Source organism: Notechis scutatus, chromosome 12, assembly GCF_049901735.1.
Source record: "Notechis scutatus isolate UNSWTSFEM ecotype Mainland chromosome 12, rNotScu1.2, whole genome shotgun sequence".
NCBI lineage: Eukaryota > Metazoa > Chordata > Lepidosauria > Squamata > Elapidae > Notechis > Notechis scutatus.
In genome coordinates, this window is record NC_142020.1 from 2,830,417 (window position 1) to 2,856,797 (window position 26,381).

At 49.2% G+C, this 26,381-nt stretch overlaps 2 protein-coding genes across 5 annotated transcripts in view; one reads left to right on the forward strand and one right to left on the reverse strand.

Moving 5' to 3' along the window:
* Positions 1 to 4,193, forward strand: part of TRAF7 (TNF receptor associated factor 7) — a 55,489-nt gene extending 51,296 nt beyond the window's left edge. For all 4 annotated transcript variants that reach the window (XM_026684370.2, XM_026684372.2, XM_087973118.1 and 1 more), the window contains 2 exons: positions 1,416 to 1,535; positions 3,467 to 4,193. In XM_026684370.2, coding sequence (XP_026540155.1) covers positions 1,416 to 1,535; positions 3,467 to 3,481 — 135 coding nt within the window. In that variant the 3' untranslated portion in view covers positions 3,482 to 4,193. The remainder of the gene's footprint in view (positions 1 to 1,415; positions 1,536 to 3,466) is intronic.
* A 2,929-nt stretch (positions 4,194 to 7,122) lies between these two features.
* CASKIN1 (CASK interacting protein 1) overlaps positions 7,123 to 26,381 on the reverse strand; it is a 137,916-nt gene continuing 118,657 nt past the window's right edge. Inside the window, 11 exon segments of the mRNA XM_087973132.1 lie at positions 7,123 to 10,212; positions 11,021 to 11,408; positions 11,844 to 13,910; positions 15,837 to 15,975; positions 16,653 to 16,754; positions 21,027 to 21,137; positions 22,183 to 22,280; positions 23,362 to 23,421; positions 23,424 to 23,583; positions 24,220 to 24,341; positions 25,695 to 25,795. Of these exon segments, the coding sequence (XP_087829258.1) occupies positions 10,116 to 10,212; positions 11,021 to 11,408; positions 11,844 to 13,910; positions 15,837 to 15,975; positions 16,653 to 16,754; positions 21,027 to 21,137; positions 22,183 to 22,280; positions 23,362 to 23,421; positions 23,424 to 23,583; positions 24,220 to 24,341; positions 25,695 to 25,795 (3,445 nt within the window). The 3' untranslated portion in view covers positions 7,123 to 10,115.

The window sequence follows — 26,381 nt, forward strand, 5'->3', positions numbered from 1 at the left end:
GATAGCAGTGTTCAGATATCTCAGGGGCTGCCCCAAAGAAAAGGGAGTCAAGCTATTCTCCAAAGTATCCGAGGGCAGGACAAGAAACAATGGGTGGAAACTGATCAAGGAGAGAAGCAACTTAGAACTCAGGAGGAATTTCCTGACAGTGAGAACCATTGATCAGTGAAGTGAATTGCCTCCAGCAGTTGTGAATGCTCCAACACTGGAAGTTTTTAAAAAGATGTTGGATAACCATTTGTCTGAAGTGGTGTAGGGTTTCCTGCCTAGGCAGGGGGTTGGACTAGGAGACCTCCAAGGTCCCTTCCAACTCTGTTTTTCTATTCTAAATCTTTCAATGTCTATTGTAATTTGATGAAGTTGAACTCTCTTAGCAAGCAGGCAGCTGGGCTCCAGATCCCTGAATCCCAGCCCCAGGTTTCTTCAGCAGCCTGGCTCTACCAACAGCACCCTCTGCTTCTTTGAGGGAGTTCGTGTGTGTGTGTGTGTGTGTGTCCCCTTATTAATCTCATTTCTCCAAAACCTTCGGAATGAATTGCACCGCAGGAGAACAGGGGAAGCTCTTTCCGGCCACTGTCCTGTTGGAATCAATTTCTCCAAAGTTAGGCTAGGCCCAAACAATTTAAAAGAAAATAACGATGTAGAGGCAAGCAGAAAAAGAACTAAAATGGATTTGATTTGATTTCAATTATTTGTATGTTACGTTGTGTGTACAGTATGATTATTCTCCACCCCCCTTTATCCTAAGTAACATATTTCTAAGTACAATTTTGTAAGAAATTTTCGGGATCATGGAGGGCACTCCCACAGCAAGAGGATTGTTCTGAGGGACAAAAGTCCAACCTGAGTATCTCTTTGTTCCAAAGCCTAAGAGAGGGAAAGGGCAGTGGAGGCCATGGTGCCTCCTCCTTTTTTTCTTTTTACAACCCTGTAATCCCTCATTTTGGGGTGCGGTCGAGGCAACAGAATAGAACTGAGCATATTTACTGGCCAGAAGCCCTTCCTGACTCCACACAGAGTTCACAGCCGATATTTCCTCTTTCCGCCCTGATAAACACCTGCTGCTACCTAGAATTGAACTCTTAACTTTCCGAGTGGGAGGCGAGTGTCTTCACCTCTGTGCCCCTCCCATGGCATCTCTCCTTACCTGTAATGCCTTGTGCAGTTGCAGAATGTTAACAGCCTTTGTCCAAATGCCCCAATTGAGGGAGGGGTGAGTTTTGGAGGTCCTTCAGCTGTATTTGATGCACATCCTAACCCCACACGAAATGTGGAGGTGCAAAGTTTGTGTATGGCCTGGATTTAGGCAGAGAACGGGATCCACGGCTCAACACCATTGTCTGCCTAAATCCAGGCCACAAACCGTCCGCTATGGTGATCCACCGTCACTGTCTTGGCTTGTTCTCTGCCTCCAGGTATGGAGTATGGACAACATGATCTGCACCCAGACACTCCTGCGCCACCAGGGCAGCGTCACAGCCCTGGCCGTCTCAAGGGGCCGCTTGTTCTCCGGGGCGGTTGACAGCACCGTCAAGGTATGTCCTGGGGGGAGCTCTCAGCAAGAGGAAGAGGGCCCGCTCTAGTGAAGAGAAGAACCAAGGGAGACAGGATAGCAGTCTTCCAGTATTTGTGGGGCTGCCAAAGTAAGGAGGAGGGGGTCAAGCTATTCTCCAAGGCACCTGAAGGCCAGACAAGGAATAATGGATGGGAACTGAACAAGGAGAAATTCAACCTGGAAATAAGGAGAAACTTTCTGACATTGAGAGCAATCAACCAATGGAGCAGAAGTTGCCCTCGGAGGTTGTGGGAGCTTCATCCCTGGAGGCTTTCAAGAAGAGACGGGATTGCCCTCTGTCAGAAATGGTGTAGGGTCTCCTGCTTGGGTGGGTGGGGTGGTGGTGGACTAGATGACCTACAAGCCCCCTTCCAACTCTGTTAATCTAATTTCCAGTTGGCTCAGAGCAGTTTTCGCAGGTGGCTTCCTAGTTTCCTCCAGCTGGGTTGTCCCAGCACCCAGCGCAGTCACTAGTTTTCCTGGAAGTAACCACGGAGAGGTAGCTTTCTTTCCAGGTGACCAGGGAAGGGCTGCTGGGGGTTCGCAGGGGTTTGGGGGAGCCCCTAGCTAAGATTCTGTGCAGTTTGGAGAACCCTCAAGTCCCACTCCTGACTGGCCCCGTGTACCCTGCCCCTCCCCTCCCCTCCCAGGAGTCGCCACGTGGCCCGTTTTGGATGCAGGTAGAGCTCGGGGAGGGCAAATACGCCCCCTCCCCTGGGAGACTGACAAGGCTACACCCACCATGGCCACGCCCACCTAGCAACTGGGCTAAACATTTTGAAGCCCACCCTGCAGGTGACACCTGGGAGCTCCACCTCAGCAGCCCTGGTTAGATGTGTTTATGCTACACGAGGAGGAGGAGGAAGCCATAGAGTGGGCTCATCACCTCTTTAAGAAGCGCTCCTTTTAGTTTGGGGCAAAATGTGGTTGAGTCACAAGTCTTGTGCCTTCCGGGGGACTTCTGCAAGCCAAGATGCGCTTATGCAGGGACCTATTCAGCCATCACGATTTAAGACACGGTAAGGAGCATAGCTGACTTCCGTACCACACGTGGCTTCTCTGGCGCTCTCCTCCTTTTGGGAAGGGGACCCGCTCACAAACAGGAGTTTACATGAGATTTGCTTCCCCCGTGCCACGTGTTACATACATACACAGACGTTTAATGTTCAGCAGGGAGGCCTCTGTGGCACAATGGCACAGAGTACTGCAAGCTACTTCCGCTGCCTGCCGGCTGCCTGCAATTTGGCAGTTCGAATCGCACCAGGCTCAAGGTTGACTCAGCCTTCTGTCCCCTTCCCAGGTGGGTCAAATGAGGACCCAGATTGTTGGGGGCAAGAGGCTGATTCTGTAAACCACTTAGAGGGGGCTGTAAAAGCCCTGTGAAGCGGTATATAAGTCTAAGGGCTATTGCTATTGACAGAAAGAAGCCATTAGCAGAACCCCAAAGATCCTTGGATAAGGATTGGCAGCTGGTAGGAAGACCTGGTGCTCAGGACCTGGGCTGGATCAGGTCATGTCAAATGAGGGTTGCCTGCAGAGGTGGTATTCAGCCGGTTCGGACCAGTTCTGGGGGACCAGTAGCGAAAATTTTGACTGGTTCAGAGAGGCGGCTAATACCACCTCTGGCTGGACCCGCCCACCCACCTGCACTCTTTCTTATTTGAGCCCTGCGCATACGTGCGAAGCGAGCTCTCTGAACCAGGAGGAAAAAAAATTTGAAACCCACCACTGGTCGCCTCTATGTTCTACTTGTGTTTTTTCAACCTTGGCAATTTTAAGACGCTTGGACTTCTGGGAGTTGAAGTCCAGGCATCTTAAAGTTGCTCAGGTCTTAAAGTAGCTCAGGTTTAGAAACACTGCTCTGCTCAATGATGGGAATTTGGGTCCTGCTGACATTTCTCTCCCCGACAGGTTTGGACCTGCTAGGACCCATTTCGGACACCATGCTGCCAAATACATGCTGGCTCACTTCCCTACACTCTAAACGCCCTCCAGATGTGCTGTGTTCCTTCTCGGTGGGCCTTCCCCTCCCCAGCCAGCTGTGCAAGAGCTTTGGGCCACATACCTCAGCACTCTCTCCCTTCTGCAGCAGCACCTTCCCAGGGAGGAAGACAGACAGACACACACACACACACACACACACACACTCCTTACCCAATGCACCACTCCAGCTGCAGTTCCTGGCCTGGCTCTCCCTGGCACCGGCCCAGCCGCAAGCGGTTCTTTACTCCTGCAACGAAGTCTTCAGTAGATCATCTCCAAGAGCAGATTTTCTACAAAGCTGGCTTGGATCGGTCTGCATGAGCAGCCACAGTCGCCTCAATCTCTGTCCTGGTATATTTAAATTATTTGCTATGCTCCTTCATTCGTGGCCACAGCCGGGGATAAAAAACCCATTGTCCTGTCATGTAAACCTGGTACGATTTCTGTGTCCCCAGTCCAGCCTTCTTATCAGGTATCCTAAACCTTCCTCCCCCACTCCCTCCCCTTCTTCAGAGCATCCCATCATCATGGCCTCCCTGGGCAAGGCAGGAGAGCCGACGGTTGTGTTTTTACGGACATTTTCTACTGTTTTTAAAATTGTGATATAGATTTGGATTATTTCTTCCTTACCAATAAAATTGGACCATTGTTTTAGGCCAGCACGACTCATTGACAAACCGGAAGCATTTCAGCCAATGAACCCTGCCTTCCCAACCCCCCCAAAAAAATTCAAGGTTGACTTCCATGGATTTTGAGGGATACCCATTCAAAACTCCCTGGCTGATCTGTGATGAGCACGTCCTGGGTTGCCATTAGTCAGTAAATAGAACAATCCCATGACTTGCAAAGCTATTTGCATGTAGTGCAGGGGTGTCCAACCTTGACAACTTTAAGACTTGTGGACTTCAACTCCCAGAATTCCTCAGCCAGCAAAGCTGGCTGAGGAATTCTGGGAGTTGAAGTCCACAAGTCTTAAAGTTGTCAAGGTTGGACACCCCTGACGTAGTGCATGGGGCTTATTGCAGCACCCAAAAGGCTGAATGCACTTCTGGGGGCTTACGTGGCATCACCTGTGGCCGGCTAAACTGCCATCTGTGACCTACCTGTTCAGTTTCACATGGATCATGTGTGGCATTCTTATCTCCCAGAATGCTGCTTCTTAGGTTGCTCTTTTAATCACGAAGCTCAAATGGTCTTTGCGTCCAACTTCAGAAATGCTGAGACAATGTTTAGAGGTAGGAATCGAGGGGACAATGACAGGGCAACAACTGCCCACAAGCTGGGCACTGACCACTTTCTTTGGCGGGGAGGAAAGGCCTCCCTTAGCTGCATTTGGCCGCCACTGCATTGCCAAAAAAAGCAAAAACTCGGTGAATTACGGTGGGAGATTTGTAGTGACACAAATAATTGGAAGCGGTTTGTTTTTGTTTTATGTTTTTCTCTGTGCAAATATCCTTGTTCAGTACTGTGTAAAAAGTGGGAGATGTAGAAGAGTCGACTTCACGGATTGTCGCACGTTTTGGTTACCTCAAGATGTGCAGCTTTCACAGTGGCTCCAGCTGGCACCCAGCAGCCCTTTCCCACCACACAGCGGAAGCTTTTCCTCCCCTCCGGCTGGAGCCAAAACACGAGTTGAGCGGGCCAAGATAATCTGGACGTTTTATTAAGCACCGATGGTCATAAATGCATCCACGCGGCTGCTGGCCCGGACTGAGCTGCAGCCCGAACCCGTCACTCCCTCTGCACCAAAGCAGCCAGACCCCACGCCCCCCAAAGTTAGTGCCTCCGAGGTGGGATTTTTTTCTTTCTGACCTCAACAATAAAAGTATTCTTTAACAGCAAATGTCATGTATCTGTATTAGAGACGAGCAGGGCCTTCTTCCCTGTTTTTGTCTTTAAATATTGATAGCCAGATACTTCTTTTTAAAAAAGAAGCAGCAAAAAAAAAAAAAATTACACCATCACAAAGCTATTAATATAAGTAATACTGGTGGAATGTGTGCAGCAAGAAAAGAAGGTTAGAAGCAGAAAATGCATAGCTTTGACAAAAGGGGAATACAATACAGTATCCGTAACTTAATAATAAAAATATAATGTATATATATATATATATATATATTATATATATAGTATGTATATATCCAGCATTAGAATCTTGGAATAGTTTCTTATACATTTTGTTTCTCTTTACAACAGCTATTGTTATGTTGCCTTTTTATTTTTAATTAAGAAATTTCAAAGTTGTGCCAGACACATTTTGGATATCAGCAAAGACTATCCATATTCAAGAAAAAAAACAGGAACAACATTCACACAGCAATTCTGGCTCTCAAAAACCACAGCTCAAGGAAACCAGATAGGGTGTTTCAGACTTAATAGCCATGTTTAAACTGGACTTGACCCCCATTTGTATGTTATTATACAGCAGGGCATATGTTAAGTGATTTCCACACGCGTGCACTTCAACACACTCGCATACATACACAGGCGCATATAAACGTACATCCAACTTAAAAAAAGACACAAAAGAATGCACATTTTTCAGGTAAGATTAAACAAAACTTCTTAAAACAAGGCACATCCTTTGATTTTCAATAAAACCGTAAAAAGAAAATGGCAAAAAAATTCCATATAACATAATGTTTTGCACGCTTTGGGAAAAAAAAGATAAACTACCTTTTTAAACATTGTGCTACTTTTTTTAAAATGACCTCACAAGACAAACAGCTTATTATAAGTCTAATAGTCAAGCTAAACTCCAGTTCTTTCAATCTTATATTTTAAAACTGTTTAATATACAATTGATAATATTTTAAAATCTTTTTTTATATATATATTAAACTCCTTTCCTTCTTTTGTTATTTATCTCTGGGGGAAGCTCCACTTAAATAGTTTTTTCTTCCAATAAATACTTTTTTTAATATAGCTTATATATATTTTTTCTTCATCCCTTTCATCCCCTTCCAAAGGAAAAGCTGTGTGAGTCTCTGCACACATAAGAACTTTTCCTAACACGGCTGTCTCAAGAGGAGAGCGCTACCACCAGTGAACTAATAAAAGAAGCAGCACCACAACTCAACACTACTCTTTTAAGGTGAAAAGAGCTCCGTGACGTCTCTCAAAAAGGTAGCTCTACCAGAAGATGACGAAGAGTTCTCCTGAGATCTTACTCCAAGCCAAGACGGATTGAAATCCATGGGTGGGAAGTGTAGCAAGCCGAAGGGAGATTTCCCCCATTTCTTTTGGCTGCTTTGTTCTGGATTCCTTTGCTGAGTGGAGAGACAGGAAGAATAGACAAAGAGGAAGGAACCCAGCATGTCATGATCACATCGGTGAAGAACGGGTCCCATGTTGGAGGTTGGGCTGCCAGTCAAGAAGATGGAACTGATATTCTAAGAGACGAGGATGTTGCGGTAGCCCCACACATAAGTTTTGTTCCTATCGCTGATATTTTTCAGTTTGGCTGAAAACAGCCATAAGAACGTGAGATGCCGCCTGCTCAAGAACCCCAGGCCCTCACCATGTTGTCTGAGAAGAGTCTGCAAGACAAAGCTCCCAAGATCTCCCTGAAAATGGTAGCTCTAGTTTGTTTGTTTGTTTTCCTTTATTGCCAGGTGATTTGATAAAGCAAAAACCAAAACACGACGGAATGAAATGGACAGGAAACCAAGAACCCAGCAGCAAGGCAGAGCTAAGAGCTACACCAGATAAGAGGAAGGAGAGATGAAGGGCGAGGGCTCCATCCCATGATCAAAACAGATGCCCTACAAATCAAATGCCAGCAGTGCGAAGAGGTACTTTCCCAGCCTTCTCTTCCCTCTGATCTCCCAAAGAACCTCCATTGATTCCCAGCTGGAGATGGTCGCTCTGTAAGTTCTCCATTCCCGGAAGATAGAAGTTCAGGGAAAAGAGCCTTAAGCTAGCTAGCACCTCGGTACTTTCATCTGTGGGAAAGGAAGATGATTCTGGTGATTCTGGTCTCAGAAGCATGACTTATGAAATATGGCCACGGTTATTCTGAAGTACAAAAACAGCATGAGGGAGAGAAATATAACCAGCTGAAAACATTTAAAAGCCAGTTTAGGCTAGAGATTAGGAAACGCATTCTAAGAGTCAAAAATAAGTAGGCACTGGCAAAGTTCCTTCTGAGTACTTAGGGGAATTTCCTTTGATGGAGCTTTGTAGGCAAAGGAGTCATTTGGAAATAGCAGTCAAAGGTTTAAGAACGCTCCCACTGGCCTTGGACAAAGGACAATGTGTCTTGGACACTTGCCCCAAAGCCTTAAAAAAACAGAGTGCTCCTGTGGGCACAAGGTTAGGGAACCCAGTAAATTGTTCAAGTAAAATGATCTACCTTTCCTTGTAAAATGCTGTTTCTTGCCATTGCAATGCAACAACAAAAAACCTTCAGGATGTTTTATAAATTCCACAAGAAGGAAGACCAAGTGAAGCTGATGTGGAGCATCTCACTGAGAACATGGCCAGGGGGCGATCCAAGCCTTCCTATGCAACTTGAAGATGCCAGGAGATCCCAAGAAGCTCATCCATCAGAAGTAGGAGCCAGACAATGTCCTTCCCCAACTGCAACATTCAAGCATTCCTCTTCCAGCCGAGGGTCTTCCCTATTTCCCTATCAAGATCCTTCCAATTTGCAAGTGGAATAAACCAAAGGAAACCTGAGGACAGTAGACAGTTCTGAATTGGCAGGACATTTTGTTCCTCCCATCACCAGGGTGTTTACTCATTCTAAGAAGCCTCAAGCTGGTGGATGAAAATAGAAAATGAATTGGCCACAATACCAAGTGGTGGTGCTTACACTGCCTGGGGAGTAACGAAAACAGCAATTCTGCCCAACATACCTGGAAGATGGAGAAGGCTCTTAAGAATAAACTTTGGCATACGTTGTAGAATTTCAGACTAGCAACCCTTGGGTATGCAAAAATTGTGATCCTCTTGGAAGATGCCCCTTTCTGGAAAGAAAGAACAGTGCTGCACTCGGCAGGATTCCTCCTCTCAAGGAAGCCCTTTCCTAACTGATTGCCAGAAGATCCCTCGCAGGTACCCAGGACCAATCAGGACAAGACCTGCGGCTCAAGGGTCAGCCATGAGTCAGGAGCACAAGACATGTTCTAGCCAAGGGCTGCAATCCACTCAGTCTTGGCTGAGCCTCCTTTGATTGCCTCTTCCGAAACTGCGGATGTAATACCAAGAGAGGAGGCCTCTCTTCCATTAAACCTCCACTGGAATACAGAACCACCATCGCCCTTGGTTTCCAGAACATGGAGATGGTTTATTGTTCCTTGTCTGTCCACTGCCTGGTCAATGATGTCTTCTCCCAGCCTTGCTCCCAACGGTTGTGGCAGGTTAAGAAGGCTAAACGGTTCAACCAGTGACGAACTCTTTGGGACAGAAGTGCCTTAGAGCAATAGAAAGTGCAGGACAAGTCCCTGTGCTCAGAACTGCCTCGAGAGAGGGGTTTAAAAAAATAAAATAAAGAGAGAGAGAGAGATTTGCCATCTCTCTTTGGCAGCTGCAGAAGCCATCAGTGAGCTTATGTACAAGGAGATTTTGGCCAGGATGCTTTTGCCCCACCCACCCCTACCCAAGTTTTTTTCTTTTCGTATTTCAACACTTTTATCGATCATGCAAACATACCAAAGCTTTTTGCACAGCTTTTGCCAGGAATGATGCTTTCCAAGGCAAACCAACAGAAAAAAAGAGCTTGTATCTCAAAGGGGAACGTGTTAACAAAACGAAACTTCTTACAGTCACAGCTTCATCATCACCAGGAGAAGACAAACACCTTCAGGACAAAGAAACGAAGCATGCAGCTTGCTGAAGGTTCCCCCACCCCACCCCTACCCCAACTCACAGGTTCCCTCAGGCCTTCCATGGCTGCCTCTACCAGCATCTCCAGCGGTGGCAGATGGGCGCATGAGCTGGGCATAGAAGGAAATGCGGTGTGCAGTCCAGAAACACCCAACACAGAAGGCAGTATAGTCATTGCTAAGACGAGATTTCACCCCAAACAGAAAACATGAAGAACCAGAGAAGACTTAATACTTATTTTGTGCCACATACTTTGATAGTGTATTGGGACAGTAACAACTCAGGACTGATCTGGAGAAGAGAAGGGGAAGGAACTCGTACGTATTATATATGAGGGGGAAAGCCACTTTGGAGTGGATGGAGTAGCTTCGCCTGGAAAGCTGTGCTGAAGAAAGTGTGAAGCTCACTTTCTCCCATTGCCATGGAAGCTCTGCCCATCCCAGGCTGCCCTGACCTCCGACTCCGCTGCAGGAGGAGAACTGCAGTCATGCTGTGATCTCTAAGGTCAAACGGGTGTTTGGAAGGGATGGGAGAAGAAACCCAAATGTGGTTCCTCTCTTCACTTTGCAAAACAGGTTCCGAGGAAACCCTTTCTCAAGCATCTCAGTTTGTTTCAACACAATCCTGAGGTAACCTTGTCTTCTTTGTGCAAACCTCAAAAAATGGAGGAGGGAAGATCTTCATGGAGGTGATTGTGCCCTTGTGCCCATGGCAGATCCTGAGGTTGGCCTGGACTGTTCTCCAGCTCTCATTCCAACATGGCATCTAGCTGGTCAGCAAGATCATCAAACATGCTGCCGATGTCGTCCAGGATGCTGACGGTACTCTTGGATTCTGCAGTGGAACTGAAGGCAAGAGACATCAGAGAGGTTAAGCCGATCCCAATTCCTCTACAACAGGGGTGTCAAACTCAAGGCCTGTGGGCCAAATTTGGCCTGTGGGGTGCTTAGATGTGGCCCGTAGGTCCTCACTGGAAACAGCGAAGGATTGGCCAGTGGTGCCTCTGCCAGCAAAAACAGAGCTTGGGAGGGACGTGCACAGCTGTTCCAGGCTTCATTTTTGGTCACGGTGGCCTCTTGCAGCCCTCTGCCAGTGAAAATAGAAACACAGCCCACCCCACAAGCCCCGTTTTCACTGGCACGGGGCTGCAGGAGGCCATTGCGGCCAAAAACACAGCCGAGGAGCCCGTTTTCGCTGGTAGAGCACTCGGAACACAGGCACCGCCAACACAAGTGACATCATGCTGTCCATGCCTGGCCAAACCCACCCCAGCTCCCCCAAGGTCAAACACAACCTTGATGCAACTCTCAATGAAATCGAGTTTGATACTCCGTCTGCAAAACCCTTGCCTTTAATACAGCTTCCTAATACCTCCATCCTTTGGTTAGTTAAATCTGAGCATGTATAACAGCAGTACTCTCGCCCTGCCTTTCTCCTGTTCTGCTCTCCTTCACCTTTTTACTAAAAGCTTTTGTTCCCGAGTGGGCACAAACCATAGAAGACAGCAAATGGCTGCACTTCCTTGTGGTAAAAAACCAACCGTGGCTGTTTCACCCAGCCTCTCTGGTCCGCTGGACGTTTTGCAGGCCTTCTGGCTCCTCAATCATCTCTGGGGTCCTTCCCCACCCCTTCCCACCCTCAGGAGTGCCTTACTCTGCTGCTTGTCCATCCTCTTGCTTGATCTTCTCCTCCACAGCTTGCAGAGCAGCAGCCAGAGAAGCGCTGGTCTCCTCCAGCTTCTGATGCACGCTCTCGGTGCTCTCCACTGAGGGCCCAGCCATGGAGGAGCGAGGTGGCTTGACTGGCACTGTCTGAGGAGGCTGCCCTCCGGGGGACAAAGGCTTAGCTGGGCTGGAGCAGAGGGAAGGAGGTGTGCTTGAAGGCTTGATGGTGGGGGTCAGCTGCTTAGCCGGTGAAGGTGCTGGTGTGCAGCTGGCACTCACTGACTGGAGGGCGGGGTGGACCTTCGGCTTCGGAGCAGTTGGGGGTGGTGTAGGCTTTGGAGATGTGGGTGGTGCAGTCCCATGGACACGTTTCACCTCTGCAAGAGACAAACAGGACATGCCATGCCCCTGTTACAGGAAGTGGACGTAACATGGAGTTTCTACTTGGCAAGGCTGCATCTAACATCTTCTATCATTAGGAAGACAGTTCAGCTGTTACTAGAACTGGATTCAATGGATATTAAAGATGATAAAAAGGATGCCCCCTTCCATTCAGCAACTAGGAAATATTAGCACACAAGCTTGCAGTTTCAGGCACACAACTCCACTCTCCAGTCTGATTCCCAGAGAACTCCACCCATACATACACACTCTCCCATGCGTTGCCCAACATTTCTTTGTGGGCAGCTTATTGGTGCCTAGATATGTACATGGATAAAGAAGCCCCTTGGCAGCCTCGGAACACAGAGAAGCAACTGTGAAGCCCCCCACAAAAAACCATGCTGTGTGGGTTCCCCAGGAAGAGGCTTTACCTGGGCTGCCAGGGCCAGGAATCGGAGCCCTTTTGGTGGTTGGCGTGGAAGGCCCCGTGGTTTTGGGTGGCAAGATGGGCTTGGGAGAGACAGGAGGCTTGATGGGCTTCTTGGTTTCTTCACGGGGGATCTGAACTGAGGCCCCTCCCACTCTCTCTTGCTGCTCTGTGGGGGCCACAGCCTCCAGGCTGCTCATCTCAGAGGTCGGCCGGCGCTTGACTGTGCCCATGCCGTTGTGATACACTGAGAGCTGGGCCAGCTCCTGCTCCTTGTCTTTCGACTTTGGCCGTCTCTTCACAGTGTCTGATTCCGTGAGGATGAACTTCACATTGTCCTGTTGACACTGCTTTGCCCGGATCCTCCGCTTGAGAGTGGCGCTGGCCTCCACTCTGGAAAGGTCGCTGTGCCGATGGCCCAAGCCTTCCCCGCCTTCGGCCTTGGTGAGGCTCATCTGTCGGGGACGCTGCTTGATAGTCAGGCTGCCCTCCTCAGCAAAGGGGATATTTTCACCGTTCTGCGGGGCACTCCCACTGTGCTCTGCCCGCAGCCGTTCCACGGGGCCACCGTCTTTGACCGTGCCAGACTTGATGCTGTCTGAGCGTTCACGGCGAGCAGCTGCCACAAGCCCAGTCACAGGGCCACTGATGGTGCGTCGGCGGTTCACCACTTCTCCATCTAGTCCGATGGCCTCTTTGTGCTTGACGGTGGCCAGAACAGTTGCAACACGGGCATGTTCCGGACTGGCTGAACTTATAACCACACCAGGCTGCAAGTAGTACCCATCACCCCCCTTTTGCAGGGCAAGAGCCCGCCCCCCTCCACCGATCGATGACATTTCTAACATGGCAGCAATGCTCTTTACACTCCCAGCACTGCCTGTCTCTATGGTGCCTCCGTCACCCAGCTCTTCTCCCTCCTCTCCCTCTTTGCTAAAATCGTCTGTCATGTTGTTGCTGGAGATGGCAGAGCTGGAACGCTTGGGCGGTGGAGGTGGAGGACCCTTCTTCTTGGGCCGCACAGCAAAGGACTGGCTGCGGTTCACATTCTTGTCAGCGCCCGACTGTGCCCGGACAGAATGGCTGCGCCCGACCCTCCGCTGAACAGTGGCGTAGGGCCCGGCATCTGGCAGCATCAGCTCGTCCCGCTCCTGCTCGCTGTCAGACATTGCATAGCGATTCAGACTGTGGGCTCTCTTCTTGGGCCGACCTGCCTCCTCACTCTCTGCATCCTGGGGTGGCAGGCACAGCACCGGGATGGAGATCGGCAGGACCGGCACAGCTTGAGCCAAGGGGCCTGCAGCCTGAGCCTCTCCCTCTACAGGTTGCGGCAGGACATAGGCAAAACCCCGGTGTGTCGGAGACTGAGGCAGTGAACGAGGAGACATGGGTCGGTCGGTTTGCGGCAGCAACTGTGGCGTGGGTTTTACTTTGGCCGTGGCGTGGGGCACCCCGAAAGCCTGGGGAGAGGATGGGCGGGGCTTGGTGGGAGTTTGCGGAGGGGTGTAGTGGCCTGCAGCTGGAGGGAAGGATTGCCGGGGTTTTCCAGGCACTGGTGGGACGCTTGCCCTCTTGATGCTGTGGCCATGTCGGAGGCTACGCACTTCCTTGGGCAGGGTGGCCGGAGGCTCCTTCCCCTCTTCTGCTAGGTGCTCCTGGCTTTTGGATGCTGAAGGGCCAGGAGATTTGGGTCCATCTCCCAGCAGTTCCTGGGAGCTACTAATCAGCTTAGCTCTCCCACTCAGGCTGTTCTCGTGGATGAGGCGGGAGGGGTGCCGGTAAACAGCCCCGTCCCGGAAGTGCGTCACATGGTTGGCCTGTTTCTCGGGCCCCTCTTCACTGGTGCCCGTCATGGCCACCTGCAGTTCATTGCTCAGCTCGCTATCCTGGAAAGTGGACATCTTGGGGGACTGGCATTCGGCCGTTTCCTGCGGAGGAGACTCTATGGCCACCGTGTCCTGGGACTGTGGTGCACCCTTTTTCTTCAGCGTCCCAGATTCATACTTGATGTATTCAGCTTTCTGGATCTCTGCCAGCTTTTTCACAGCTAGCATCAGCTTCTTCTGGTGGCCTAAGCAGATACGAGAGATCAAAACTGGTTAAAATTCTAGCACAGTCTTCATAAAGAAACCTCCAAACCAGTACAATTGTGTCTCACTCGGTCTACTGAGCGAGAGCCAGTTTGATGTAGTGGCTAAGACATTTGTCTAGTCCTGCCTCAGGCACGAAACCAGCAGGATGATCTTGGGCCGGTCACTTTATCACAGCCCTAGGAAGGAGGCAACAGCAAACCACTTCTGTAAATAAAACATTGCCCAAAAAAATGCAGGGACTTGTTGAGGCAGTCTCTAAGAATCAGGCAGGATTGAAGAGAAAGGGGGGAAAAAAAAGAACTATCACAGATCTTAGTTCAACCATTTCACCTGCCAGGTGTCCCCTTGGTTCCCCCCAAAGTCAACACTTTAGCTTAGTATAGCATCCCTGAGCTGGAATTGACCTTATGTCAGGTCTACCCGCCCACCCCACTTTTCTTCTTCCATTGAAGAAATGACAGATACACAGATCTGACACCTTTTGTCCTGGTAGGGCCCCCCACTTTTCTTGAACCTCATTTTTCCTGCTTGCTGTTCAATAGCCACTAGGTGGGCTGTTTGGTTGGATGGCCAGCTGATGCCCAACCTTGCCCAGGTTCAGTGGTTTCAGTGTCTATAATTGTCCCCCTCCTCTGGCATCTAGATTAGATATGAGGAATGGAATACACACACACACACACACACACACACCTTCCTTGCTTCCTCCTCCTCTTCAGAGCTCAGAATTTGTACCCCTTCCAATGTCTGGAAGAACCCCAAGGAATTTGTCATTCCTAAAGATCAGTGCTCTACTTTTAAAGATGCAGAAATCTTCATGAGTCAGTCTTCCTCCCCTCCCATTTTTTCAAAAAACAGTTCAGTCATTAAAATGGCAGATGGTCTCCGCTGTGCCACTTGAAGGAACCTCAGCAAAAAACATTATTTTTTTCTCTTGTCTAGTTAAGTCGTTGGTGTTCAGCATTTGGGAAATACTTAACTGGCAGAAACATGGCCTCTTTTGAACCACTACATTACATTGTGTTCTATCCCTGCCGTAGAATGGCTTCTTGTAAGTGCCTCTTCCCAGGTTATCTGTTCTTCTCTATATGCACCTTCTCCTATCCCAACACCAGCTCCATTGTCACAGTAAAGGCTGGACTTTCCCAGCCTGGCATCCTCCAGAATAATGGAAGTTGTAACTTCAAGACATCTTGAAGGCATGAGATTGGAGAAACTGAGGCAGACTTAAACACCTTACTCTGCCCTCTGTCTTAACTCGGAACCAAAACCTGCTGTTGTGGCCCATCAATGGCCAGCAGAGCTGGCAGCAGATTCAGACAGTGAGGAGGTTGGGGAGGAACCTGGGCCAGTCCTGGAGTCTGGGGAAGGTTCTGACGAGGGCTCTGCGTCGGAGGCAGAGATGGGGCCAGGGCCGTCTGATAGTTACCAGCTGCCTTCGGAGTCGGAGATCAGTGGGGCAGAAGAATAGCTGGAGCCTGTTCCCAGTGTGCGCATGCACAGAACTGTCAGACGAAGGGAACAGCTAAGGAACAAGGGTCGACTCGGGAGTAAAGCCACAGGTGGACAGTGAATGGCCCCTTCCATAGGGAATAAAAGAGGGGCGAAAGGGGAGTGAGGCTTTGCAGGAGACAATTAGTTCCCTCCTGCATTCTTGCCAAGTATTGTGGTGTCTGAAAGATATCGGCCCGACCATTCTTCAAGCCTGATAAAGGTCTGTCATTGGGAACTACCTCGAAAGACTTTGCTGGAGAGGAATTCACTGTAAATTAAATAAAATGGGGTTTATTGGGACAAGGACTCGGCTTTGTGCGGTTGAGGAAGGTCAGAATACATGCACAGAGGGGCACAAAGACCCTGATTTAAGTTTCTGGTTGAGAATGGAGGTGCCTCCATGCTCCCCTCACCCAGTTTGATGATGCCGATCTCCTGCAGATCCTCCCAAGTGATATCGGTGATAAAATCGATGTTCTCGTAGCCATTTTCCACCAGGACTTTGTAATACTGTGCCAGACCAATCATGGAGAGCCAGAGGGCCAGGTTTGCCTGGGAGGGACAGAGGATTATAATAAGCCAGTGTTTCTCCACCTTGGCGGCTTGAAGAGGTGTGGACTTCAACTCCCGGAATTCTGGCTGGGGAATTCTGGGAGTTGAAGTCCACACCACTTCAAGCCACCAAGGTTGAGAAAGAGCGTTAACAAGCCATTTCACGGAGCAAGAGGCTGCAGTCCCAGAATCCCCCAGTGGGGCCCACCCACCATCCTAACCATCGGTGTCCAATCGGTGCCTTCCGTGTTGTCTGCATAGTTCCTCCATAATTTTTTTTCCGCATTAAACACCGCAGTTGTAATTTGAAAAGTCCCTGAGGAATTTCTGACCTCTTCCCCATAATTAAAACAGCCTTGAAATGCTACTCTACCCATTGTCGATTAGCAGAGCTCCTTGGAGAGTTTTCAAATTATGCCTGTTTAATTAAGAGCTTCTGCTGGACTCTTTTGAGCCCGGTTTCTCGCTTTCCGCCAACGGTGGCAGAAGCAATCCCAGCGTTTTGCTCTTTTGCTGCCAGGAAGGGGAGAAGAAAGTTTTGGTTTCTCCTCATGCAGGTAGTCCTCGACTTACGACCAGGGGTGGGATCCGACCGGTGTTAACTACTGGTTCGGTGATTTACAATTTGAGCTTACACCTTCCCCACCCCAAGTGCAGCAAGATATGAGGCCGCTCACTGGCTTGTATTCTGGAAGCCACTCAGGAATGTTCAGGATGTTGATCTCAGAGGCGATCTTCTTTCTGTGTCCCGGCTTGGTGACCCCAATGGCTGTCAAGTCCTAAATCAAAAAGAATTTCCCCATCATTCGAGCCCCAGAGAGCAGCAAGCACACATTAAAAACCTCAAAAGCATTTGGAGCTAGGAAACGATAGAATATTTGTAGCTCAGGATTGAATTGTGGGGTCATTGGTGCTCCCTGACTTTGGTTGTTTTCTTGCAGACCTTTCATGACCCAACTAGGTAACATCATCAGTGCTGCAAGACAGGAAGGTTTACTTCTCATCTTTTTTTTTTTTTTAATCCTAGTGGCTTGCCCTGTCATTGTTGGTGGGAGTGCTGTTGGTGGTTCCTTGGTTAGAGTGTTGTTTACTGATTGAGTTGGTAATTCCTTGATTGGGATGTTGCTTTTTTTATTGTCAGTCTAGAGATAATCCTGATGCTCGTCTGGCTGTTGATTGTTAGCAAGGAGATGTTTTGGTTTTTGTGTTCATTTTTGGCTTTTTGAATGGTATGTAGATGTTGTTTATCTCTATGTGTCTGTTGATGGCTGATTTGTCTGAGTGCCAGGCTTTCAGGAATTGTGTAGTGCAGCAATCCCCAACCTTTCCGGACTGGCGGGGGCAAAGAGGGAATAGTTTTGTGTGAGTGGTGGGCGTATGTACAAGCGTGCAAGTGTCTGCCGCTCATGCAAATAGAGCTTCAGACATGAGTGCACCTATTGCTTGCGCAAGTGGAATTACAGGCCTGTGCACGCTCGCTCTCTGCTTGTGTGGCCTGGTTCTGAAGTGGACCACAGCCTGGGGGTTGGGGACCCCTGCTCTAGCATTTTTGGACTAGGTTTGGTCTGTGAATGGCTATGAAGGCCCAACCACAGAGAAGATAAACTTGCACCATATGCATGTAGTCAGACAAAGTCAAGCTCGGCTCCTGGGATGTCACATTGTTCCATGATCTTTTCAGGATGCTTGTTCACTTCCCAGCCTAGCAACCACTTTCACAGCCTTGATTAGCCTAGAAAGGCCACGTTTCCAACATCTGGTCTTAGTCACCAGAGGAAAAAGGTCCTTATTTTTCACACTTTTGTCCAAATTTGTCACTGCCTCCCTACTTAGGATTAACGCCCAGAGTCCCTTGGTGAGGTGGGCAGTGTAGAGACGGGATAAGTAAATAAAATAAAATGCCCATTTACTTTTTCCAGTCTCGTGTGTCTCTTTTCTTGATCAACAAGTGACTGAATACATTAGGCCAAGGGTCTTCAAACTTGGCAAGTTTAAGCTTTGTGGGCTTCAACTCCTAGATTTCCTGAGCTAACATGACTGGAGGAGGAATTTTGGGAGTTGAAATCCACAAGTCTTAAAGCTGTCAAGTCTGAACATCCCTGCATTAGGTCAGGTTTCTCCCTTTCCATTTTTGCCTTTAAAAGGAGCTTTTGCTAGTCTTCCTTGCTTTCAGCCTAGCAACATCTTTCACATTTTCATCTCTCAAGCTTTATCTTCATGACTCTTTCAGTCTGTTATTCTTAAAAATATATTTTCAGTGGTTTAGCTTCTAGCGTGGAACACCATGTGGTCTTCCATCCCAATTCTAAGCCAACCTGGTCCTCCTTAGATTCTGATACCCAACAAACTCAGAGAAGTGTCACTCTGCAGGGTCCTCTGTCACTTCTTTTCAGGGTCTGGGCCCCCTACCCACTCTTCCACTCACCTGTCCAGGCATATTGTATCAAGATGATTTGCAGGAGCACCCCTTGAGGTGACATCTTCTAGCTGACCATGGTTAATCTTGCGAAAGTTGTTAAGAGTTAAATCCAGATGGATGACAACTAGTCAGTTCTAGAACTACCAACTAGGCTGGGAAGCTAAAACACATCGCAAAAAGTGTTGGCAGAGGGCAAAACACTTCTTGCCAAAAAATCTGCTTGGGTGGATTTTGCAAATCGCCAGGAACGAAGCAGGGCTCAAAGAAGATTTTTTTTTTCCCCCTCCAGGAATGACTCATGTTCTATTTAAGTTTTTTAAAAACAGACTTCTTAAGGTCACTTTGGAGAGGAAGAGAAGGTGTCTAAGAAAGGAAATTAACCCTCTTACATTCATACCGTGTTTGCCCGAAAATACAACCTATCCTGAAAATAAGCCCTAGCTTTATTTTACAGGTGCGCCTAATATAAGCCCTACCCCCAAAAATAAGCCCTGGTTGTACAAAGTGGGATGAGGCGCATGCATACATATCAAGCTAGGGTAGAGGGGGTGGTGGAGCTGCCCTAACGCACCCCGGCATCTGCTTACCTTAGGACCACCGCAGCCAGGCCTCCCACATCCCGACACCTGTCGCGCTGCTGTCCAACTTTTGCAGTCACTGGCAGCCAGACGTCGCATGGTGCATTGCGCCAGTGCCGCTGCTCACAGCGGAAGACCACTTGGCACATAGCACTGGTGCTGCCGTGTGGTCTCCTGCCCCAGCAGTGACACTGGCGCGATGCGCCACATAGTGTCTGGCTGCAGAAGAAGTCAGGCAGCAGCGCAACAGGCGTCAGGGCATCGGAGATCTGGCTGTGGTGATTCTTTTGTGTTGTTTTTTTTAAAACAAGTTTTATTTTTCAAGACAAACAATACATAAATACACATAAACACAAAACATAAAAGTATAAAAAATCTCTTTTCTGAAAGTTGCTTAGACCCGGTTTAAAACTCTTGGTACAGACACAAATTCAAATTCATATTCATTTTACATACCATTTCATATCTTATTAACATTTTCAGTTTTCTATATGTCTTCTCCTCTCCTTTAAATTTTCTCAATTTTATTTTATTTTATTTATCTCCTCTCAATTCATATCATAATATTTATTATTCTTTGTCTGTTCTATTCCAGCCAGCCCTTTATTTTCCTTTAAAAAAAAGAAAAAACTTCTCCTGTACACTATATGGAGTATGATGCCTTTATCTCTTTCCCCTACATTTATAATACTTAATATAAAACACATGACATATATTGGGATTCTGTCTGGTACATTCAAAATTGTACTATATTATCAAAAATAATACAAATCTATTCATTAGTATTAATATTCATTCATATCTTAAACATTTAAATCATTACTTTTCAATTAAATCACATACTTTTATGGGAGCCCTATTTTCCATAGTTATATATTATATCCCTCATCATATATTATAGCTCATTATTTCATTAAAAAAAATACCTCCTTCTACTTCAATTCTCATTTCACAAGAAATTTCGCTAGTATACCATATTCTAATCATTAATATTAACAATCATTTATATCTTAAACATTTTATCCATTTCAATTAAATATCATGCCTTTGTGGGAACACTTATGCTTTTCAAAGATTATTACTGTGGTGATTCTAAGGTAAGTGTGTAAGACATCCCCTGAACATAAGACCTGGTGGTTACTTTGGGGCCCCAAAGAAAATAAGACCGGGTCTTATTTTGGGGGAAACATAGGTAATAAGTAAAGGTAGAGGTTTCTCCTGTCCAGTTGTATCCAACTTTAGGGATGGTGCTTATCTCCATTTTTTAGCCAAAGGGAGCATTGTCTGAATACACTTCTGCAGTCATGTGGCCAGCATGGTAACATAGCGCACTGCAGAGCACACAGTGAAACATGGAACTCTGCTGCCTTCCCACGAAAGAGGTATCTATTTATCTACTCGCATTTTCATGCTTTCAAACTGCTACGTAGGCAGGAGCTGGGTACCCCATTGCATGGCTCTCGGGTCTCGAACCCGGCTGTCATGCTCACCTTCTTAACCCCTGATCTATTGCACCCCAACAATCATAATAATACCTGTGCTCTAAAATGGGGGGGCTGTCCCCTTCCTTCCTACAGTTCCAGTGACAGGTTATCACTGCTAGGTGAGTCCACAAAAACCAAGATGGGGGCATCAAACATTCAAAACAGGCAGAATTTTGACTCTGCCCATGCAGCCACCACTTTTTAAAAACCGTCTTTTGTGCATACCTGTGCATTAGGGAGGCCGCCCTCCCTTTTTCTGCCAAACAAATGAGTTTTTCAAAAGTCTCCAAAGAACAAAGTGCTCCCAAGGACTGGGTGGATCGGCTGCAATTTCAGTCCTTATTAATCCTCGTGAGTGGAGATGCTCCCACCCAAGTGGTTGATGGATACGGTCAACACATTGGTGCGAGAGTGGCGTTAGCTTCGCTTTTTAAAAAAATCCTCCCTTCTAACGTTTAAAAACAGAACAGCCCTTTTAGAAACCATCAGGGTGCTCCCTCCGCTCCACCAGCCTCTTCCCTGAAGGGCAACTCTTAGCTCTCCGTTTCCCCCAGCAAGAGCCCTCCTCACCTCGGGGGTCATCCGGCTGATGGTGGGAATGTCATAGCCAGCATTGATGAAGTTGGAGGCGTAGAGCTGCAGCTGAAACTTGTACAGCCACTGGTAGACGGCCTCGGAGCTCTGGGTGGGAAGAGAGACGCAGGTCAATTATCAGTAGATATTACGTCTCTTTAGCCAACCCAGAATCGCCTGCCTGCATGCTGGGCGGAGGGAGGTTTTGATCAGAGCAGGTCTTATTTTGTTTTATTTTTCCTATCCTTAAGGAGGCTTGTTGTCACTATTTTTGGGATCTCTTCCCACCGGCAGAATCTGTCTCCAGGCAAGAAAGCAACCTGTTTCTAACCCCAGCTGCAGTTTCCTCCCCTTCCTTCCTTTCCACATTTATCTCAATTCAGTTTCAGGAAGGGGTTTAATAAACCTGAAGAGGCAACCAGTACAAAAAAAAAAAAAAAGGATCTTATAATTTTGTATCGTGCAGCTCTGGCCAGCTCTGTCCTTTTTCTGCAGCATCTTGACTGTCTCGTGAAAAGGAAGCGAAGCCAAGAGAACCAAAGCTGCCAAGCAGTTTTCCCCAGATTAACTCCCACCCTCCATCCAAGCCTAGTTCCCTTTGGGGGGGAGAGGAAGATAGAGCTAAAGGGAGAGCTGCCCTCCTGGACGTTGCCAGCCAGAAAGCGGCACCGAAAACGGCCAACTCTGCCTTGTTTTGGGGTGCCCGTCCGAATTTTTTCAGCCCACATATGGCACCCTTAAGCAAGCTCTCCCTTCCCCTCTTTCCTCTCCTTGACAACAGATTGGGAAAAGTCAGTTAGTGCACAAAAGGGCTGCCAGCTCAATTCCACAACAGCACCAAGGCTTGATCTGAGCCACGGCCTGTCTCTGAACTCTACCCAAGCCACCTTTTCGCCAGCTCGTTTCTCCAGGTTTTATTCGGAATTCCGAAATGAATGAGGCGTCGGGCAGGAAGTGAACAAGGGACAAAAATGGGTTTGAAATACCTGCAACCCTCACCTGTCCCTAAAAATACTCCCACCCACTCCTGTAAGTCCAACCCAAAAGAAAAGGTTACAGCTAGCCCCCACCCCACCCCAAGGAAGGCTGCAGGGACCCTCAGGGCACTCTTGCCCAGGTCCGTCGGGAGCTGCTCGGGGGAGCCCAAACTTGCCTTCCCCTCGGACTGCGGCTCCACCTTCTTGACCTGCTGGTCCCCATATGGCTGGCTGGAGTACGGCGCGCTGCCCAATCCTGGCGTCCGGGAAGAACCTGTCACAGAGCAGGCAGGAATTCTCAGCACAGCAGAAAATTAGGAGCTTCGGGTGCAAAGAAGGCCCTGGGTACACTGTGGGCACTTTCCCTGGCAGGACAAGATGGCCGTCCGCAGGACATTGGGAGAAATGGACTAGCGTGCCGGTGCCACAGCACAGATGGCTTGTCTGAGTGCGGGAGGCTGTCAGCCTCTCGCACCTGGAGCTGCGCAGGGGCTCCGTTTCCTTTCCAGCCAGAGAAGGGCAAAGGGCAGATGGGAGGCCTGGCCTCACTCAGGCAGCACCTTCTTCCCACCAAGCAGGTGGTGGAAGATCAAGATGGCAGCCAAGGTGACTTTGATGTCCCCCCAAGCCATGTTCTGCCGTCAAACCCTCAACAAGGATTCCAACCCACTTCCAGTCCAGCTAACATGCGAGGTCTCCGGCTTCATCCAAGGGCTATCAAGACCTCCGGCATCAGGCTGGCAAACCACCCCTTGAACCTCAGGAGGGAGGGAAGGAGACCATCAGAAATGTCCAGCTTGGTGACTCCAGAAAAGGTCAGTTCCAAAATTAAAAAGCTGCTTCACAGAAGGCACAGACCCCCCCGTCACCCCCTGGCAGAGCCATAATGCGGCCAGCATCTCAGGAGAACAACCCTGAACGGCACAGATCAGAGTAGCCTGGTGGCTGCCTTCTCCCCCCACAACTCCAAATCAAGGAAGCCCCTTTCCCCCAAAGCGAGGGTCTTGACCCACCACCCATCCAGGATCTCAAAGACGGAGGGTGCTGCAGAAAGCAGCCTTTGCTGAACCCCTCCTCCACCCCTCCTGCCACCGAGTAGCTCTTGCAATGCTCCATCGAGGGGAAGAGCCAGGAGCAGAGCAGCGATGCCTGGAGGGGGGTGGGGGTGAGAATGGCGCTCCGAACCCAACCAAAGGGGGTAGCAACACCGAGGGTGGGGGTGAGGGGTAGGAAACAGACTGTCCTGCGACCAACAGCGCTCTCCCAGCTTGCATGTTCCACAGAGGCGGAGGGGAGGGGTGTCTTGCTTTCCCTTGGCCATTCCTGCCCTCCCGCCCCCGGTGCTCCCCACTAACCGAAGCAAGCGAAGGGCTGGCAGCAGCAGGAGAAGGAGAGGGTCATGTTCTCCAGGAGAAGCCGCTGGTCCTGGAAATAAGAAACGCTCCTGTGGGGACAGGGGGACCAGCTGTCCTCCGGAGCATCCACGCACCTGCGGGTGTCTCCACCGCCTTGGCAGGCCTGTCGCTCACAGCAGATTCTTGCACAGACGCCTTCTGGGAAAGGACAGTTGCCAGCAGCTGAGAAATTGGGGGAGGAACAGCAAGAAAGCGTTAAATCAGAAAAGAGAGGCAGGCAAGGCGGGGGGAGGGGGGACAGCAGAGCAGAAAAACAGGGACATGAGACGCCTGGAGCCCAGGGAGAATCAGGTGTTTTTCTCCCAGAGCTGTGACTCAGTTTGGCAAAGTGGCAAAAGCTGCAGCACGGGGAGCGAACGGGTGGCACAATGGCGCTGCCTGCTTGGCATTCGTGGCTGCAGCCGAGCCAGCTCGAAAAGAGAATTCTGGTGCAGGCAGGCGATTTGGGAGCTACCGGCCTGCCCCTCCTCCTCCTGGCCCAGTTTCCCCAGGGAAGGAAGGAGCCCCTGGGGTCACTGGCCAAGCCTTGCATGGCATCAGAAGGGGCAAGCAATCCAACCTGCAACCACAAGGGGGCAGTAGAAGACCAAGGAATGTCAAGGATGGACAGCAACGGGTTTGTTTTTGTTTTGTAAAATTTATCGGCTGCCCATCTTACCCCCCCCCGGGGCAGCTTACAGTCTTAAAAAGATATACAACTAGACAAGGGCTGAGACTTGGGCCAACTGGTGGGCTGGAGAGCTCCAGATTGAGCTCCGTGGCACATCCAGCCCTCTGGGGAATGGGACTCGGGCTTACCTTCACGCCTTCTGAACCAGGGTGAAGGGCCCCATGCCCTCCACTTCCAGTGCTCTGGCCGCTGCCCGAGCTCCGTCCACTGGTGATGCTTCCAGAGCTGCCCACGCTGCTGCGATCGCCTCCTAGAGGGGGAGGGGAGGGCAAGACAGTTGGCAGGACAAAAGCAAGGGCAGCTCCATCCTACGACGGACGTTCTGCTCAGGACTGGTAGCCACAACCCAGGACCGGGCGGGGTCCCGCATGCCCGTTTCCTGGCCACCCCTATTGTGCTGCTGAAATCCAGGGCAACGCCAGATTGCAGGGGTGCGTGTAAAATTGCTGTCCACCCAAAACAGGCAAATGGACAAAACACACACACAAAAAAGGGATACAATCAAGATCAAGGGAGGTCCTAATACCACTCTACAAAGCCTTAGTAAGACCACACCGAGAGTACTGCATCCAGTTTTGGTCACCACACTATAAAAAAGATGTTGAGACTGTAGAAAAAATGCAGAGAAGAGCAACCAGGATAATTAGGGGACTGGAGGCTAAAACATAGACCAGAATCTTGCAGGAACTGGGCCTGGCTAGTCTAGGGAAGAGAAGGACCAGAGGAGACAGGAGAGCAGCCTTCCAATATTTGAGGGCAGGGGGTTGGACTAGATGATCTACAAGGTCCCTTCCAACTCTGTTAATCTGACTTTAATCTGATTTTAATGAACAGATGGACCAGTGGAGACAGGAGAGCAGTCTTCCAATATTTGAGGGGCTGCCACAGAGAGGAGGAGGGGGTCAAGCTATTTTCCAAAGCACCCAAAGGCCAGACAAGGAATAATGGATGGAAACTGAACAAGGAGAGATTCTACCTGGAAATAAGGAGGAATTTTCTGACAGAACAATCAAGCGATGGATCAGAAGTTGCCTTAAAAAGTTGTGGGAGCTTCATCACTGGAAGCTTTCAAGAAAAGATTGGACTGCCATTTGTCAGAAATGGTGTGTAGGGTCTTCCTGCTTGGGCGGGGGGGTTGGACTAGATGACCTGCAAGCTCCCTTCCAACTCTGATTATCTGTTATCTGTTAAGTGGACGTTATGGGAGGAAACCCAGGTGCCTTCCTCTACACGAGCAGGGGATCAGGAGGCGCCTTGGCAGCATTTTATCCCATTCACAAACTTCATTCAGAGGCAGAAACTTTTCCGAGCTGCAGGTTCCCCTGACTTTGGTTTTGGGGGTCTTGACTTGCTCCAGGTTGGAGAGAGGGATATTGAAGGAGGGGTTGTGCTTGCCCCCCAAAAAAAAGAGAGGAAAGACCCCTCCCATCTCCAGTTTCGCCTCCTTGGGGAATGGCTGGTACAATTCTCCATGACACATCCCACCTTGCACCACGCCTCTCCCCAAACTCAACTCAGCCACTGCCCAAACTCCCCAGACTGCCTCCCCGCAGGGGAATGCACCCCCACCTACCGCCATGACACCCCCCCTTTCTCATCCTACCTGCAAAGGGCTTCCGGAGCACCCAGATTTCTTCTGCGGGGGCCGGCGTGCTCGCAGAGCTTCCAGGGGACAAGTGGGACGGGCTGGCATCTGACCCCGGGAACCTTTGAGGTCAAAGAGAGCACCAGGATCCAGCAAAGGGAGGGAGAGAAAAGAGAAAGAAAGAAGTGAGGGAAGGAGACAAGGTTGCACAACGAAGAGGGGAAGTTTCAGCAGCATCCTTTGGACCCCAAACCAAGCCCCACACCGGAGGGAGTAACTTGCCAGAGAGGCTCCTGGCTTTTGCCACAATTTTTGACCTCAGAAAGTTGAAGAGAATGAACATAAGAGCCGTGGTGGCCCAGTGGTTAGAATGCAGTAGTGCAGCTAATTCTGCCCACTGCCAGCAGTTCGATCCTGAGCGGCTCCAGGTTGACTCAGCCTTCCGTCCTTCCAAGGTGGGTAAAACGAGGACCCAGATTGTTGGGGGCAATACGCTAGTTGTGTAAACAGCTTAGAGAGGGCTGTAAAAGCACGGTGAAATGATATATAAGTCTAAGGGCTACTGCTGGGTGGCGCAATGGTTAGAATGCAGTACTGCAGGCTATTTCTGCTGACTATGGGCTGACTGCAATTTGGCAGTTCAAATCTCACCAGGCTCAAGGTTGACTGAGCCGTCCTTCCGAGGTGGGTAAAATGAGGGCCCAG